This window comes from Eublepharis macularius, chromosome 5 (assembly GCF_028583425.1).
Source record: "Eublepharis macularius isolate TG4126 chromosome 5, MPM_Emac_v1.0, whole genome shotgun sequence".
NCBI lineage: Eukaryota > Metazoa > Chordata > Lepidosauria > Squamata > Eublepharidae > Eublepharis > Eublepharis macularius.
The window spans coordinates 157,059,949-157,074,232 of record NC_072794.1 but is presented as its reverse complement, the minus strand read 5'-3'; the positions used below and the strand labels follow the sequence as shown (position 1 = coordinate 157,074,232).

Below are 14,284 nucleotides of genomic sequence, written 5' to 3'. Positions count from 1 at the left end.
CCTCTGTGAGGTAGGGCTGAGAGATGGCTACTGGTATAAGGACACCCAGTAATAGCCACAATAATTCTGTTAAGCTTTAAAGTGTCCCCAGAATCTTGTTTTTTGGCCCAGACAAGCCTGCTAATATAACCCCAAGACCCATCATAGACTTTTTCTATGGGGAGAAGTAGGGTTACCAGCTTTACTTTGTGAAATTCCTGGAGGTTTGGGGGGGGGCAGAACCTGGGGAGAGCAGACTTTGGGCAAGAACGGGACCTCAACAGGGTAGAATGCCGTAAAATCCACTCTCCAACGCAGCTATTTTCTCCAGTTGTAATCCCAGATCTCCAGGCTCCACCTGGAAGTTGGCAACTAAGAGGAAGCGGGGCCCTTGGAAGATTCATCCCCCAGAAAAGCCAATACCATTCCCAACAAGCGGGGGGGGGGGCAGGAATCAACACTTTCCCTTCTGAAAAGGGTCTAACCAAGGGAGATGGGGTTTCACTGAGCTGGTAACCTCTTGGCTAATTCCTCACTAGCTTTTATTTTCCCAAAATTTCCACTCAAGCCCCCTTGCCCCTGCGCCCATGTCGATATGGTACAGTCTCTCAGGGCCCTCTGTGAGGTGAGGAGTCGCCGCGCGCAGCCAGCAAGCCTCGTCGTCGAGTCGCGCGGCTACGGCCAAGATGGCGGCGGTCGGGTGAGCGGCCGGGAGACCCAACAGCGCCTGCGCGGAGATCTCCACCCGCGCTGGCCGCCCGTTCCGGCCGCCGCCCCCCAACCCAATCCCAACATGGTTTTGGGGCTGCAGGGCCAGCGGGCCGTGTCGGTCCTACACTTCCTGTGCTGCCTGTGGGCGATCTTCGCCATCACCCATAATGTAGGGCTGCCCAACTCCGCCCGCAAGAAAAGGGAAGACACCTATGGAGGGCACTGGAAGCACCTGACCTTCCTTAACCAGGTGGCGAAGATGAAGCCCAACGGCCCGAAAGGGGGGAGGGGGAACGCGCCTGCGCGAAAGGGACTCTCCCTCGCGCCCGGCAGGACAGGAGGAGGGAGCTTTCGGTATAGGAACCAATAAGAGGGGAGAGAGGGAGGGGCAAGGCAGGAGCCTCTCCTGAGGCAAATATCTCTGCTCTCTCTTGTGAGAGGAGGTTGTTTATCTTTTCCCCTCAGGGCAGACTCAGTTCTTTGTTATATTTTTGTTATTAGGATTTGGCTCAGGTGGCGCCTTAGAGACCAACAAGATTTTTCAAGGGTATACCCGTTTAAGAGTCAAAGCTTCCTTCATCAAAAAGAGTCCAGTAGCGCCTTTAAGACTAACCAATTTTATTGTAGCGTAAGCTTTCGAGAATCACAGTTCTCTTCGTCAGATGCATGGACTCTTTTTGATTTTGCTGCTACAGACTAACACGGCTAACTGCTCTGGATCGCTTCCTTCTTGAGATACTATAGTATCTGAATATATATTTCAGGTATCTGCAGAAAGAAGCTTTAGATCTCTAAAGCTTATACCTTTAAAAAAATCTTGCTGGTCCAAGATAGCTGAAATATAGAGATGGATTAGGTAGATAGATACTATAGTAGCAGAAGAAAGCTTATACTCCTGAAATGTCTTGATGGTCTCTAAAATACCTGAACTAGAAATACAGTTTCAGATACTATGATATCTGAAGAAGAGAGCTTTCATTCTCAAAAGCTCATACTCTTGAAAAATCTTGTGGGTCTCTAAGGTGCCACTGGACTCAAATCCTGCTGTTCTACTGCAGACAAACACACCTATCTACTTCTTTAGATACTATAGTAGAGCCAGTTTGGTGTGGTGATTAAGAGTGCCAGACTCCAATTTGGAGAAGCAGGGGTTGATTCCCCACTCCTCCACTTGAAGCCAGCTGGGTGACCTTGGGTCCATCACAGCTTCTAGGAGCACTCTCAGCCCCACCCACCTCACAGGGTGATTGTTGTTGTGGAGATAATAATGACATACTTTGTAAACTGCGCTGAGTGGGCATTACGTTGTCCTGAAGGGAGGGTATAATTACTTGAAATATTTTTGTCCTGTCTGATTCTGCAGCTAAAGAACTCAACCTATCTAAAGCTGCCAACAAGTATGTGGTGGTGGTGGGGCCTTTAACGAGTTTAATGGGATTTTATTCTGTGCCAGGAAAAGCTTCAGCTCCAAGTTTCCACACGTCAAACCTCTCTGTTAAAGGGGCAAGACATTAATCCCACCTCTGAGTTGTTGGCAGCCATAGTCACCCAGCAAGCATCAGTGGCAGAGCTGGGATTCAGACCTGGGTCTCCCAGATCCTGGGCTGACTAACCACTGTGCCATGTTGGCTCTCCTTTCAATATGAGTTTAAACTGTAATGGCTTGTCTTTTAATGGCTTGTTTTTATTATTGGGAGGGAAGGCGGCATCTCATCAGATCTCAGAAGCTAAGCAGGGTCAATACTTGGATGGGAAACCACCAAGAAGGACTGCAGAGAAGGCCATAGCAAACCACCTCCACTTCTCACTTGCCTGGAAAGCCCATTGCTGGGGTTGCCTAAGTCAGTTGTGACTTAACGGCACTTTACGCACACTTTTTGTTGTGGTTCTTAATATTAAGCCGTCTGGAACAGGACTCTGAAGGGGCAGGACAGAAATGGTCTAAGTAAATACTAAATTAAAAAATGAAACTATTATAGTGTAATATAGCAAATAAAAAAATTATTCTTCCTGAAGGATGTTTGCCTCCCATTCCTTCACCTCTGCAGTTACAAGAAAACTGAAGGGGAAGGAAGGAGTGATGTCTGTTTCGCTTGCCCGTAGTGTTTTTCCGGGGAGGGAGAGAATGCAGCTTCCTTGAGGCCAGAATGCATGCCAGGTGGTCTTTGGCTTATAACAAGGCAACTGATCATTGGCTGCGACCAAGCTGGTCACTCTATTCAGGTGAAGTTTTTCTTGGAATGGAGACAAGTGATGAGGAAAACTTCAGTTTCCATGCAATAGTCTAAAATGCGTGAAATAGAATCAGGATCTATTTTTTAATGACAACTGTATTTCTGGGATCTTTAATTTCATATGTAGTTAACCCTGTAAAATGCACTCTTGCTCCTCAAATATTAACGAAGGACGTCTGAGGAGAGTAGCAGGCAGGAATAATTAAAAGTCCCCCACCCTACCACAGACATTTGAGAATTGAAATCTGTAATTTATCACTGTGCACAAAGAGAAAGGCTGTTTGCATGAAAACTCTTTTAAAAAGAAGACTCTGATAATAAACTTTTCAGAGTCAGTTTAAAATTAGGTGGGGCCTGGAGAGCTCCTGGAATTACAAATGTTGTCTAGATGAGAGAAATCATTTCCCCTGGAAAAAATGGCTGCTTTAGAGGGTGGACTGTAAGGCATTAAACCCTACTGAGGTCCCTTCCCTCCCCAAACCCCCGCCTTCCCTACGCTCCACCCACAAAGTCTCTAGGAATTTCCTAACCTGGAACTGGTACCCTACCCGAGCAACATATGTATTTATTTGTTTGTATTTATATGTATCTATTTACTATACTTATAGTTTTACCTTTCTCAGATTCAAAATTAGGAATACAATGGAATTTAAAATCAATGTAAGACATACCATAATGCAACTAGATTACAGAATTTTGGAAACAGTGTGTACAAACACGATAATACATACAATATACAGAGCAACAACAGTATTCTAACCATATTCATATACTGTAACCATTACATTACACAGGCTTGTTTTTCAACAAAGATGTTTGCATAGTGATTTACAGTAAAAGCCAAATAAAGCAAAAATAAAAGCACAGTATATGAGCCCTGTGGCGCAGAGTGGTAAGCTACAGTACTGCAGCCCAAGCTCTGCTCACGACCTGAGTTCGATCCTGGTGGAACCTGGGTTCAGGTACCGGCTCAAGGTTGACTCAGCCTTCCATCCTTCCGAGGTCGGTAAAATGAGGACCCAGTTTCCTGGGGTAAAGTGCAGATGACTGGGGAAGGCAATGACAAACCACCCTGTAACAAAAGTCTGCCAAGAAAAAGCCGCGATGCGAAATAAATTTTTAAATTTATTTTTATTTTGTTTTACAAAATCTATACCCTGCCTTTCATATTCCATGAAAATGTAATATACACACACTCACACCCAACAGGACTTTTTTGGCAGTACATGGACTGATACCAGGGGAAAGATTCAGCATTACCTCAATGCGTGTTTTCAATTTAGATTGCACATCTGTACTATAGAGCAGACAGTAATATATCCCATTCTTTGCAAAATTGAAAGCCTTTGGCTGGAACAAAGTTACAGCTAAAATAAGCACATCGTGTAGGATCTGTTCTTCATAGTCACTCTGTGTGGCATCAGAAACTGCACTATAGCATGAAAGTAAATCATAATGTCAGAAATTAATAGCGTTCATTCTAATAATACTTTGCATCGGTAAAGTACTGTAAAGTACTTTATGTAAAGTATTTTACATAACATTTAACAATCCATGCAATGCTCTTCATATTTTTTCAGCATTATTATTTCCATATTGCACATGGTGGTTGACAGGACTGAAAACTTCATGGCGGAGTGTATGGTTGAGCTGGTATATGAATCAGGGGCTTCCTGGTGCACAGCTCATAGCCACTATGCTGCATTAGTCCCCAAGAGCCCTCACTTACATTTTAATTGAAGTTTATATTGTTTTTGGCTAAACATTAGGAAGAACTTGACAGTTCAAGCAGTCCCTTAGTGGAACAGGGTCCCTCAGGAGCTTGGTGGGCTCTCCTTTTTAAGCAGCGGCTAGATGGCCATCTGACAGTAACGTTGATTCTGTGAACCTGGGCAGATCATGAGAGGGAGGGCAGGAAGGGTTACATCAGTGCTTAGTTCTTGTGGCCCCTTCTTACATGCCCAGGGTAATTCCAATCGCCACCTTGGGATCAGGTAGCAATTTTCCCCAGGCCAGTTCGGCTAGGGATCCTGACAGTGTTTTGCCATCTTCTGGGCATGCAGCAAGGGTCACTGTGTGTGTGGGGGTGGGGGAGAGGTAGTTGTGAATTTCCTGCATTGTGCAGGGGGTTGGACTAGATGACCCTGGAGGTACCTTCCAACCCTGTGATTCTATGATCTATGATTCTGTGTAGTGTCACTAAAATACAAGAGTGTGGACTGACATGATATTTAAAAAAGCCTATCCAGAACCAAATTAGTATTGATTTTCAAATCCTGTTATGTGTAAAGAAACAACCAGGTTATGATGTTGCAATTGTACTCAACAGTTTTTAATTATATGTCTTCTTTGTAATTCTGTAGGTTCTGCAGACAGTACTATTTTCTCTTTGTGTCATCATTGATTTTACAGCTCTCTTTGACCCTTCCCAAGAGAAGAAGATATCACGCGTACTGGTGCCTATCAGAGATTTCATCTTCTCAGCATTAATGTTCCCCATTGGCTTAGTAAGTAGTTACTACACTCATTTTTCAAATAATGATATAGTATAAAGAGTCTAATATGTCCAAAGGTGGATGGAAAGGAGAGAGGGAAGCAGGAAAAGGGAAGAGGTTGTGGGCAGGCAGGGAAGGGAAAGAGGGCATGGTGAGGGAGGGGGAAATGAGATGCCCCCACACATCCTTGCGGGCCCCCCCACTTGTCTTAATTATTCCTTACTGTTTAATGTGTACTCATCCCTTGAAATAAAATGCACAACATTTCCTATGTACAGGCTTACTAGCTAATAAAATGAATGCAAAAGAAATGGGGAGAGGGAAAGGGATAGAAAAATTCTGCTGGATGAAGAAAAAAGACATTGAAGTGTAAGATATATAGAAACAGTCTTATGGGGAAAGCAAGAGAAAAATGACAGGTGCACATTTTAATATACTGTGAGTGGGGAGAGCGTAGTGTCCTGGAGTGGGGCAGGGAGAACTTTGCTGGGGGGGGGGAAAGGATCACATAAACCCACCTAGTAATTTCCTCAAATTTAAGGAAAGTGTAGTTCTGAGATTCTTTAATCCTAGAGCCAGTTTCTAAACTTTGCCAGGTCCCAAAGTATATTACCGTAGAGTATGCACACTAGTTAATCTGCACTGTCCTGGTGATATTGGTTGAACATTATAATAAGCTGTTTTGTTAGTTGAGATGCAGCTGAGCACGGCCTGCAGTGGAGGTAACTGAAGTACAGGGGTGCTTTTAAAGTGTGTGCTGTTGATGTATAGTTCCTGCAGGTTCCATCAGCCCAAATCCTGTTTTGGACCCAACATTCAGCCTTTCTATCACCTTCAGCTTTGAAAACATAGGTGCTGTATCAATGACACCCGGGCCCAGATAAAGGATGCTAATATCCGGCGCTATTATTATCACGCACAGTTTTGTAGTATTTTGCAACCCTTTTCTCGTTTACCCACAGCAGTAAGAAACATAACTAATTGAGAGGTCTAGACTCTTTCAAAGCCGCACAGGGACCAAGCATCCACGCTCAGATCCAAATTTGGTGCTCCTCCTTCTGCGTTGTAAACAGCTTGGAATATTGTATTTGGACCATAGTTTCACAGAGGGCCTGGGTGTGTTTGTGTATTATGTATGAATTAATATCCAGTTTCACACACTGTGCAAATGAGCACTGATAACCAAAGACTGGAACAGTCAACTGGGATGGCACACTTTGGTCTGGTTAAGAAAGTTGCGTCTCTTATTTAATTGCGACTTGCTGAATTTGGATGCTGTTCTATTCTAGACTGAATTTAGCTGATTTGGTAGGCATAAAAAGCTGTCAAGTCACAGCCAGCTCATAGTGACTCCATAGGGTTTTCAAGGCAAGTGACCAACAGAGACCGTTTGCCATTTCCTGCCTCTGAGTAGCAACCCTGGACTTCCTTGGTGAATTCCCAGGGCCAACAGGGTTTAGTTTCCAAGATCTGATGAGATCAGATTAGCCTGGGCTGGCTGATTTTAGATGCTGCTTTATTCTTTCTTTTTTACAAGAAATTAATGTTGCCATTTAATGATCGTTTTTAGGCATTAATATTTATTTTAATAATTGAATGCTGTCTTGAGCATCTTTAATGGAGACAGTTGCTAATAAATATTTTAAACCTATAAATCCTGGTGGTTCCTTCCAGTCCTATGATTCTATGATTCTAAATAAGTAAACACTGTGATTTTTTTTATAAAAATGAAAGGGAAATATTTTGGTCTTTTAAAAATGTTGGATATCCATAACTATTTGTTAGAAGTGCCTTTTCTTACTGATATTATTTGCATGTTTTTACCTCAGTTTGTAGCTTTTGTTTTCTGGGGTCTCTATGCATATGACCGAGAACTAGTGTACCCTAGAGAACTGGATGATATTAATCCAACGTGGCTTAATCATTCTATGGTGAGTATATATTGTCTGATTCTCAGAGTCTTGTTTTTGATATCTGCATTCATAAACTATGCATTAAATTAGTTTATAGATGCTTCATTTTTTGTCTCATGATCTAGAGCAAGGCCCTTGTTTCAGTTCCCCTCTCATTTATGAGACCTTCTAGGAATACTGGAAAGTTATATAACTTTCCACAAACTGTGGGAATTATTCAGATCTTTCTTATTCAGCTAATAGTGCAGAGTTGTAAGGAAATGGTTCCAAGAGATGCTTCAGTAAAGGAATAAGGACTATAGACTATACTACTGTGCACTGTCTGTCACTGTGGTTTATTAGGTCATGTCAAACTGCTTCTGTTTTGTTTCAACATTGTTTCAGGTACCTGCTTGTTTTCAAATTTTGGCAATCTATACCCTATTGTATTGTTTATTGAATGTCCCAGCTGTTTTTTTATAATGCCTTTTATTGAAATTTTCAACATAATTATAAAATATACAATCATAAAGGAAATTTAAAAAACTAGATGGAAATATAAAAAAGAAAAGAAAAATAGTGAAAAGGAAAGAAAAAGAAAGAAAAACTAATTACCAGGAATGTCCCAGCTATTGATTGTATTGAATTACATTGTGTAATCTGCCTTGAGTGTCAGTGAGAAAGGTAGGCTATAAATAATGTAAATAAACATAAAGGTCTGCAGTACATGCACTGGAGGAAAGAAATTAGCAGGTTCAGGCATACTTTATCTAATAACAAAATGCCTATTGTTTTGATGTGTGGAGAAAAGAGCCAAGGACAAGGGGAGCCAGTTTGGTGTAGTGGTTAAGAACAGCAGGATTCTAATCTGGAGAACTGGGTTTGATTCCCCATTCCTCCTCCACCTGAAGCCAGCTGCGTGACCTTGAGTCAGTCACAGCTCTCTCAGGGCTCTCTCAGCCCCACCCACCTCACAGGGTGATTGTCATGAGGATAATAACAGACTTTGTAAACTGCTCTGAGTGGGCGTTAAGTTGTCCTGAAGGGCAGTATATAAATCGAATGTTATTTTTATGTTGTTGCTATTATTACTGGAGAACAATGAGTATTAAATGTGCAGAGATACACTGCACTCCACCCAGTTCAGGTTCCCTTTAGAGTATGCCAACCAGTGCTAAGGATTGTGAGTACATTAGCCTCACTGCATTGTCCTTGAGTATAGTGCCTTACTTTACTTTAGACTGAGAGCCTCGCTACAAGTGACATTTAACACGTGAAGGACACTTGATCATTTTCGCAAGTCTTTCTGGGAACTGAAGTCCCTCTCCCCCACCCCTTTTCCTTCTGTTCCTTCCCCTCTCTGTTAGAATCGCTGTCTGAAGAGACAGAGAAAGCCTACGGCAACAGCAGCTTTTGCAAATCGTCTTGCTCAGGGAGGGGGGGGATGCTCTGAAGAAAGCTGACATGTCGGTGAAGTCCTAGTGTCCTTCCCCTCTCTGTTAGAACTGTTAGAATCGCTGCCTGAAAAGTCAGAGAAAGCCTGCGGCAACAGCAGCTTTTGCAAATCGTTCCTCCAGTCACAAGCCTGCTCTCAACAATCTTTGGGGGCAGGCAGCTGCAACTTTCTCAGCTTTCTCCAGAGCATCCCCCCCCCCCGCTGCCTCCGAGCAAGACGATTTGCAAAAGCTGCTGTTGCCGTAGGCTTTCTCTGTCTCTTCAGGCTGCCATTCTAACAGAGAGGGGAAGGAACAGAAGGAAAAGGGGTGGGGGAGAGGGACTTCAGTTCCCAGAAAGACTTGCGAAAATGATCAAGTGTCCTTCACGTGTAATATGTCACTTGTAGCGAGGCTCTGAGAGATAATGAGTAGTCCAAGGAAACCCAGTAAATTATATGACAAGGAGGGATTTTAATCTAGGTCTCCCCAGTCCCATACCTTTATACCACTCTAGGACATGCCCCATTGATATAGTTTTTTGGGGAAGGAGGTTGCCAGTGTACAGTATTTTTTGTTTTCATAAATAATAGCTATAAACTACTACCGAATAACCAATTTTGCCGAGAAGCCATCCTGTCAGATTGAACTGATCTTTATCTCAAGCAAATGACCATATCCTAAAACTTGCTGTACCAGGAAGCAAGGATGCTGCCCCACACGTTGTCAAGATGGTCTGTTAATATCATGGTTTGTCCTAGCAGTTCAGTACAGAACAACTCTTTTGACAGTGCAATCCTAAACAGAGTTATGCATTTCTGTTGTGGGCTTACAAGCATCTAACCCAGCTGATTTCAGGGAGGCTGTTCATACTCTGAAAGTGCCTGGATACAGTTTTGAAGTACATGCAAACTAATAAACTGAAACTTAACGGAAGTGCTACTGGTGAGTGGAAGGTCTGACCCAGGATTTAAGATGTCAGCCATCCTGGATGAGGTCACACTGTCCTTGAAGGAACAGGTCTGTAATTTGGGGGAACTCTTGGACCTGGGCCTACTGCTGGATAAGCAGATGGCAGCTGTAGCCAGGAGTGCCTTTTCCCAGCTTTGACTTGTTAGTCAGCTGTGGTACGTGCCCAGGTTACGTCTTATTTAGATTACTGCAATGACCTGTACAGGGAGCTGCCATTGAGAAGTGTTTAGAAACTTCAGTTGGTGGCGAAAGCTGACTGGAGTGAATTGTAGGGAACTCATCTCTCCCGTCGTGGCTCATGTACATTGTCTTTGAGTTTGTTTCCAGGCACAAGGTGCTAGTGCTAACCTTTAAAGCTCTATTTGGTTTGGGACCAACATACTTGAAGGACTGTCTACTCACTATGGTCATCTTTTGAGTCCATGCTTCAGATGTCCCTACCTTTTGAGATTAGGTGGGGAGCAACCTGGGAGAGGGACTTCTTAGTAGTGGCACCAAAACTCCGGAACTCTTTCTTTAGGAAGATTTGTCTGTCCCTTTCTGTTGCCATCTTCTGCCAGTGGGTGAAGGCTTTTTTGTTTCACATGGCATTCCCTCAGCAATCCCTCCTCCCTCCCCAGTGTTTTAACTGTTATTTTTATCTTTTGTATTTATTTTAAGTTCTGGCTTTAAATTATTTCAATGATGTATTTGTGTGCTGGTTTTAATGGATCTTAAAATGATTTTAATCTGTTTATTTTAATTTGTTAGCTGCCTTGGTGGCTGTATTAAGGCAGAAATGTGGGGTAAAAATCTTGATAATAAATAAATAATAACTGTTGCAGTGTAGGGTTTTATCCCCCCCCCCAAAGAGGGTTTTCACAATGTAAAGTTTTACATGTTGCTTCCAATGGCGTTGGCCAATTGTATATCTTTGTAAATTCAGCATCTTAGACAATAGGGAAGGAAGCACATTCAAATTCATGAGAATATTTGGTGAAAAACATGGAACGAATGTAGAAGAAAGTTCTCTAACACAACTATTAAAACCTATATAATGAACAATCAATGTAACTTTATTGTCATGTACTATATGTTTCCAACTCTTACAGTTGTTTGTGTGTTTCTTATTTTTAGCACACTACTATCCTGCCACTGCTTTTCATAGAGCTCGCAGTATGCCCACATAAATATCAACATAAGACAAGAGAAATTCTTGGACTTACCATCTTCACAGTTTCATATCTTTGTTGGTAGGTAGGCAGTCTTTTGCCTTGAATATACTAGAATATATTAGAAATAGAAAACATAATTCTGATCATTGTTCTATTTACAAGAGCTGAAAAATTTTAAAAGCAGCTAAATAATGTTGCATGTTATGCAAGATATCACATGCAACCGTTTTCATAATAATTTATCTTCTCTGAACTAATTTACTATAATATACACAGAATTTAGCCATAAATGCAAGTAGAGCAATATACAAATAATACATTCTGCTTCAATAACTTTTTAATTAATCACCTGTCACAACTTAGGCTCATGTCCCTAAAGCTTTAAACACTATCTCTGTTGAACCACACACACAAACACAAATTAATCACCTTATTTGTGCATTCAGCTCTTGCTTTTAATCTCCCTCCCATTTTGTTAATAAATCTTGTCTGATAAATAATTATATCCTGAGCCCAAACAGTCCCATAACAGGACTAATAACACACCTCCCCCCCGCCCCCCGCAAGTCATTTTGTCTTGGCAAACTGCTTGGTGCTGCAGTCAATCCAAATCAGGCCTTGCAGCATTTGAGGAAGTGAGGTCCTCGCAGTTGCTGTGGGGAAAGTGAGTTGGGTTCAGATATCATGTAGTTTGGTCCTAATCCCATTGATTATGATGAATTCAGTAACATTGCATAGGATTGCACTGTCAGGTGAGGGCCTTTCCCTCCTTCCTTCTCTTCTTTCTACTCACCAACCAAACCTATGCTTTATCAGCTCCTCATCTTCTACTTAAGACAAAGAATTCATGTGGTATCAAGTTGCCTGGCCCTGATGCGTCCTCAATCTAAGGCCAAAGCAGCCCTAGAAAAGGACCCTGCCACACACCCCTGCCTTTAACTGACAGAAACCAAGGCTTGAATTTGACAATACCTTTGTGGTGGCCTAGCAACAGCCACAGAGGGTATTCGTTTGGACCAAAGAACCTTTGAATTCAACACAATAGCTATAGCCTATGACACGTCACAGTTTATGGTTCATTATGCCCTATAGTGATGTTTATATTTCTTTGCTTTTAGGATAACGTGGGTACACTATGTCTCTGGGGTTTGGGCATATCCAGTTTTAGAAGTGCTCGGTATACCTGGAAAACTAGTATTTTTCTCCATCGCCTACTGTATAGCGCTAACATTCTACTTCCTTGGGCGGCTGCTAACAAAACAGTTGTGGGGTAAGTAAAACAGATGGTGTTTTCATATTTTCAGGATGCTAGTTGGAATAAAAGCCTAATTTTACCCGAGTTCAAAGAATTTGTAGGCACAGAAGTCTTTAAAAATATTTCCTCATGAAAGAATTTCTTGTCCAGTCAGACAAGCATCTGTATTGCTTATAGTAGTAGTGATAATGGATACAATCCCTCCCTTTCTGTATGCATCGAAGGTATTCTGCTCCTTTCTGTCAGGTGCACTGCCATTGTGCCAGTCTGCTCAGCAACAGCCCAGCCATTTCCAATAACAAGAGGTCCTCCCATACCTCTCACACAGTTGCTTGGGAGCCTGCTCATCTGCTCCTGCCCATAGGTGATTCCCACAGACAGCAAAGCACTGGAGACCAGAAGAGAAGTAGGCCTTTAAATAACTTTACGCAAGGTGTGAGATGGCCTCATAATGTGACACATTGCAGCACAGCCACCCCACTGAGGAAGGAAAAAGCTTAGAAGAATATTTGCAAGGATCTCATCGATATGCACAAACTTGCTTGCAGGAGGGCACTGAGCACCTGGGAAGGATTAACCCGGTATAATGCCAAATATGAACATATTCTAAAACTCATTTTTTCCCCTCTTTTCTCCCAGCAAGACGAAGGAAACAATCATAAAGTGGACGCTGGGAAAGGTGTAACTTCATTAAAAGTGCAAGCTGGCTTTTGGAATTGAGTGCAATTTTAATCAAGTTCGAAGCGTTCGTCACAACTGGTTCTTAATCTGTTACTGAAAATAGCTGTTTTTTCAGGTACATGGTTCAGAGTTAGAAAGCCATCAATGCAGAAGGAGGAAAAAAATGGTACAACAATAGAAAAATAACATTCTAACAAATGTAATATTTCTGTATGTAAGAAAATTGGGTATATATAAATGAAACATGCACACATATGCATGCATGCTTAAATGCCCATCTGCAAAAATGCATGTTACACCTAGCACTTTGTAAAGAAAAGCAGTAAAACACATAAGAACTGTCTGGCTGGATCAGATGAAGTTCAGTTGAGTGTAACATCCTGTTCAAACATATATCAGCTGGTAGCGGTACTGAGAGCCCGTCCTGATAAGGATGGGCCGGCCACTTAAATGTCTCCTCAGAACATCCAGTTGTCAGAATAAGAATGTTTTAAACACTGTGAGTGTGGGAAGCATTTTAATATGTATTATGGCTTCCACCATCTTTTTAAAAAAATACTGACGCATGAAGGAAAAATGAAATCTGGCATATATCCAGCCACATGGCTTTTTAATTTAATTTTGCTTTGTATTATTTTATTTATGATTCTTACAGTCCATCTTTCCCACTGAGACTCAAGGCGGATTACGCAGTGTAAGACAACATTAGGTGGGATGAGGGCCAAGCTACACAAGCCACAGCAGCCATGGATCCATCCTGTGGCTGCTGACACCATTTCAAAAGCAGTTGTAGTTCTTTAAAAATTGTCATAGGGTCCTGATCCGGATCTTATGTGCACAGTGGCCCAGAAGATCTTGTTCTCCCCTTGTGCCTTTTCAGGTGCCAAAACAGCCACCCCCTCCATTGCTGTTTCAAGCACCTGAACAGGCACGAGAGAAGATGAGAGCTCTTAGGGCCACCACACTGTGAGCACGATCCAGATCAGGGGCCCACAGCAATTTTTAAAGAACTGAAACTGCTTTTAAATTGGCCTTGGTGGCCATGGGATGTACCCGTGGCCACTGTCCCTTGCAGTTTGGCTCTCAGTGGAGTGGAGCTGGAGGGGGGAAGCAGGAAAGTCCAACCCCACAAAGTCCATGGATTATTGGATACATTCCGTTGCCCTGTATTTTTATGTACTGTTTGTGCTCTGGCAGGAATAGACCACAAAGAGCTCATTGCTTTGTTGCTCCGGAGTCTCTACTGGCTTCTTACCATGATATTCAAATCAAGTTTGTATTTTCAGTTTATACTTCATTTTTTATTTTTATACTCCACACTTTTAGCTGTACTTCTGATTGGCTTCAAAGGAAACAGGCATAAAAAGAGTCAAAATAAAAATGCTAATAGAAATTGTAAATTAAGGTCAGAGACCATCATAAACCCAGTTTGTTAAAAGCACTTTGATTGCGTTCTTTTAAAATTGCTACTATTGTTC

The 14,284-nt window shown here is 42.2% G+C and overlaps 1 protein-coding gene across 1 annotated transcript; it reads left to right on the top strand.

Moving 5' to 3' along the window:
* The first annotated feature begins 772 nt into the window (after positions 1-772).
* On the top strand, positions 773-12,787 carry LOC129330429 (androgen-induced gene 1 protein-like). Its single transcript, XM_054980458.1, has 6 exons — positions 773-940; positions 5,288-5,431; positions 7,249-7,350; positions 10,833-10,948; positions 11,989-12,140; positions 12,765-12,787. The coding sequence occupies exons 1-6, from the start codon at positions 773-775 to the stop codon at positions 12,785-12,787; spliced, it is 705 nt and encodes a 234-aa protein (XP_054836433.1).
* Positions 12,788-14,284: the final 1,497 nt, after the last annotated feature.